Source organism: Chondrus crispus, genomic scaffold (genome assembly GCF_000350225.1).
Source record: "Chondrus crispus Stackhouse genomic scaffold, scaffold_272, whole genome shotgun sequence".
Classification (NCBI taxonomy): Eukaryota; Rhodophyta; class Florideophyceae; order Gigartinales; family Gigartinaceae; genus Chondrus; species Chondrus crispus.
The window spans coordinates 1-4,792 of record NW_005179152.1 but is presented as its reverse complement, the minus strand read 5'-3'; the positions used below and the strand labels follow the sequence as shown (position 1 = coordinate 4,792).

At 47.2% G+C, this 4,792-nt stretch overlaps 1 protein-coding gene across 1 annotated transcript; it reads right to left on the bottom strand.

Annotated features, from left to right (window-relative positions):
* Nucleotides 1-3,609: 3,609 nt before the first annotated feature.
* On the bottom strand, nt 3,610-3,741 carry CHC_T00005205001 (hypothetical protein). Its single transcript, XM_005716541.1, has one exon. It carries the CDS (start codon nt 3,739-3,741, stop codon nt 3,610-3,612), a length of 132 nt encoding a protein of 43 aa, XP_005716598.1.
* Between the last annotated feature and the right edge of the window lie 1,051 nt (nt 3,742-4,792).

The following is a 4,792-nucleotide window of genomic DNA, read 5'->3' as shown; positions in this document are numbered from 1 at the left end:
GGCGCGCTCACTATTTCAACACTCCCCCTCGACCAAGGGACGCCAAACACACGGTGCGGGTCACTGCACAACACACAGGCAGGTACGTTCCCAAGTGTGACACAAACAAACAAACAAACATTGCGCCGCCCAAGTGCAGGCTATGGAACATCGTCTTGCCAACGACTGGAAGACTCGTCTGGCAATTGAAACTGAAGGCATTGACACTAGTGAGAACGGCTGGAGCTTTGAGACAGCGAAGTCGGTTTTAAATCTCTTGGGCTACGACAGTTCTGGGCTTCAGGATGCGGGAAGATTTCTACAAAAGCTTCAGGACTGCTTCCCAACTCCTGTTCTGCAGAACCTTCGATTACATCGGAAAGGACTCTTATCGTCGTCTCTCAGTAGGAAGGACTGGCGCGTAGACAATTCAGTAATTATGAACCTCGGAAACACTGCAGACGGAGGTCAACATTCGGAAATGTTCCAATCAACTGACCTTGCATTTCTGTTGAAAGCAAGGGAGTTTTTAGAGCATTTATGGAAACAAAAGCTACGTCTTAGAAGTGGCCTGCCGGACCATGGAAATTCCGTAACCGTACAGATATATGGAACTGCCAAGTGGTGCAAAATAACAGACGGGCGAAAAAGAGACCAGACATCTGTTTTGGCCACTATATCTTATGGGAGCGTGATTCAAGCCTTGCATTCTTCTGTAGTTTCGACCGCAGATCCTGATCTCACATTCACTCTTCATGAGAACAATGATTCTGAGCATGATGAGGACAGAAGGTTCTGGATGGTGCTAGCCGTGGTTCAAGTCCGGATTCTGGACGCTCGTGAGAAAGAAAGTCAAGAAACAACACGATATTGCGCAGTGAAGGAGTGCGAAGCTGAAGAAGATGGATACGGGGTGATGATACAACAACGAAACGAAAGAAGAGCGCTGGTTGAGCTTGGAAGCTACGTTCGAAAGGCATTAGTTATGCACTACTGCGAGCAGGACAGCGCCGAAAGCGACGACCATATGTGTCTCATATGCACATCAAACTCAGCAGTACAACACAGGAGTCTCCCAGACGGTGGAATTTATCAAGTGTGGGGGCGAAAGGAAGGGTATCCGCCACGTCAGGCATAAGTATATGTGCGGAACAAGAACTCTGGTCTTTATTCAACAGTTTTTAGTACTACCACACAGCTCTGCATACTTTTATGCACTGACTATAAGCTCTGCGCCGGCCTCTATATCCGTAGTTGCGACATATAAACTGTATCGTTATTGCAAACAAAATTCAGGTCTGCTACCTTTGTGGGCTTGTTGCAAGGGGGCACGTTATGTATCCCCGCCTTTCGAAGTCCGTGTCCCTACACCTCTCTAGTTCCCGCAGCCAGTCTGATCCTTAACTTTTTCGTTTCCCTCACCATACACCCACTCTCCTTGTCAACCGGTGCACCGTCATTGCTGTATAAAATTTGCAAAATTTGGGTGCAAATTTTGAGAGTTAGGACCGGTGATCAGTGAGGAGCTGTGATCAGTGGCCACTGATCACAGGCCGGCAGGGGGTGTCGTCCGACATCGTCATTGCTGTATAAAATTTGCAAATTGGGGTGCAAATTTTGAGAGTTAGGACCGGTGATCAGTGGGGAGCTGTGATCAGAGGCCACTGATCACAGGCCGGCAGGGGATTCAGGAGTAAGGAGTAGGATGGTTTTTGTACTTTAGGGATTCGCAGTGCTTCGGAGATTTAGAGGAGTCGGGGAGTAACTAGGATTAGAAGATTCGTGGGATCGGCTGTTGGAAACGTGATATCCCTGTTTCGGATTCTCCAGGTACGAATAACGTCCGGGGAGGGCATGTTGTCCTTCGTCTGAAAACCGCGTCGACCATCATTGGCAATGCGAGCCATGATAGCTCGCAATGTATAATTGTTAATTGCAAATCCCCGGGAGGCAGTGTATTTAATGCGCTGCTTAATGATTTTGTCCTCGTCCGCTTTGACGACACGGGGGGCTCCGGGACGGTTGTTGGCTGGGTCAAGAAGGCGGGACAGTTTGTCGTCGTCCTTGGTCTTGAGACATTTTTGTAATCGGTCTGCTGTCCCACGACTGATGATCATCAGTGTGGTTCGCCTCACAGTCGACTATGAGGCGAACCACATCGGCAACCTTTTTTTCATCTTCAATAAATTTACCGCTGTCTGCCGTTTGTCTTTGGCCCTTGCGTCCCGTCTGTCCCTTGCTTGGCGCGCGCTGCCTGACGACGCATTCCAATCGACATCGGAGGGGGCGTGAATTGTCCGTAACTGGAGGCCAATCCCGGGAGCAGGACGAGAAGGAGTTTGATCGTGGATCAATTACTACTGTTTGGCCTTTAACGGTGCTGTGTGCCCGCCATTTTTTTGGCGGGACGGGGAGAAGCGAGGAGGTAACATTTCGGAAAACTGGAGGCCTGTTTCGTGAACATGACGAGAAAGTGTTTGATCGTGGATCAAATACTACTGTTTGGCCTTTAAAGGTGTTGTGTGCCGGCTATTTTCTTTTTTGGCGGGACGGGGAGAGGCACGGAGGTAACATTGCGGGAAACTGTAGAAGAGGTGAACGCTTAGGCCCCGGAGCGTTTCCCTGGAGTCCAGGGATGAAAGACTGCACCCATTGTCCGCACTGGCAGCAACGAGAACTGAATCATCAAATTAGCCTTTTTTACCAAATAATGCTTTTAGGGAAGGGTATACCGCGCAGGCCTGCATGCGCAGACAAGTTTCTTTGGAATGGCATGTAATGGCTGCCGCGCGACAAGATTTACAAAAGCTGTATGGCTGGCCAGCCATACTGGAACTAGATTAATTTTTGTTAATTTTTTAGAGGTTGATTCTAGTATGGGTGGCCACCCATACAGCTTTTGTAGATCTTGTCGCGCGACAAACACATCACACGTGTGGACCCAAATGCAATGTATTACACGTGTGGATCGATATGCAATGTTTTACACGTGGCGTCAACCTTGAAATCAAAACTCTCACACTGACAGTGTGCATTTTGTGATGGCAGTGTGCATTTTGTGATGGCTTTGTGTGAGTTGTGTGGGGGCATCACGAAGATCACATATAAAAGGCTCTCCATCTCAAAAGGCAAACAAACTGAACAACGTCACACAAAAAAATATCTCCCTTTCCAGCCCTCTACGGCTAATTTCCAGAGACACTTCCCCTTCCCTTCGTGTTCGCAACTGCGTAGGTTGAACCGGAATGTACTGCACGAGAAGGTCAGTGGGACCCAAACCTACTGCGTACTCTGTATTGGGGTCAAAAGACGGACAAAAGACGGGCCCAAGACACTTACAAAGGGCTCGCGCCAGGTGCAGTGGTGTTCTACATGTAGGCAAGCTATCTGCTGCAGCTGCCGGACGGTCTGGCATTCTCGCCCTACACTGAAGCGACATGGGCCCTCTCTTGTCCATGACAGGGAGTTTGACTCTGAGCGACGCACTCCTCCACGAATAAGGCAGGCTTCACAAACCCGAGAGTGAAGGCCGTAAAATGTCTGTAGAACAAGGCTATCAGCTATGCTTTTTAAATGGGTTTGTGATGGTTTGTTGATGTTGGAGATGATTGTGAGACAATGGTGTGAGAGTCACAAAACAATTTGTGTGTGAATCACAAAACAGTCAACAAAAGAGCACTTCAAGATGTTGACGTCACAAAAATAAAGTGATTCTAGTGGTGACAGTGATTCACAGAGGAAGGGCACTGATGAGGACGACATCCAAGAGTAGGTACTGGGTAATTCATACTTTCAAGAGCGAGAACAGTATCATCTTCACTCTGTAGTGACACTTCTATCTTCATTGCACAATTAAATCTAAAGCAACTATGATTAAAAGAACAGTAATTCAATGACACATGACTGACTTTCAAAGCAATCCGGACTGGATGATGTCGGTACCTTTGGAGCCCATACCCAGCTGTTCACTTGCACGTCTAAGTCCCATGGTATTTAGATGCTGCACAGAGCCGTGCATCTTTAAATGTGACCGTTACAAAAATATCGATTTCACAAAAAACACATATGTCTATATACTGACTACGTTCCAATGGTTACCCCCAACTCTTTAGTCTTCGGTATATATTTCAAACAAATTTCTCAAGTATCACTTTCCAAGGGAAATTAACAGAGGACGATACCATCCACCAGTTGATAATGGTATCAGATCTTTTCAATGGCCTCCAATTCGGGAGTGATATAGAGGTCTACTATACCTTGGAGAATGAAGAAGAAAGCAAGGCATGGTTCCCAGCAACAGTCATTAGTATCAACTACCTTCATGATGATCGTCGAGAGGTGCTCAAAGGGACCATTCAATACAAGGCAGCGTTTGGATTCAGGGCATGTAAAAGCAAGGTTACTTTCAAGGAGGGAAACGAGTTTGTACAAGATGGACAAAAGTTTAGCTGGAGACTCAAAGATACATCCGTGCGATTGGATAACAGCGCAAGCTCAGACGTGGCAAGCGCATCGATGGATGCCGATGATATGGACTATGCTCCAGGTAGTGCCATGGTAGAAAAATGCAAGAAGGTTAACCACACGACGACTGTCTCACTTGATCAGAATACAATCAAAGATACACGTGAGCTAAATGCTCTTTCCAGACGCCTTCAGTATCTTGAGGAAGTGGTGAAAGGACAGCAATCCTCGATTACGACTGCACTATGGACTCAGAATCCGCTCCTCATTTCTGATGCAGGCTCCAATATTCCTCTTAAGTTTATTTCGTTGCGTCTAGAGCATTGGTTACTCAACTTTCCAGCACACT

What these genes read in the sequence shown, in the direction of transcription:
- CHC_T00005205001 (XM_005716541.1), bottom strand. Translation starts at nt 3,741, where the DNA reads ATGTCGTCCTCATCAGTGCCCTTCCTCTGTGAATCACTGTCACCACTA.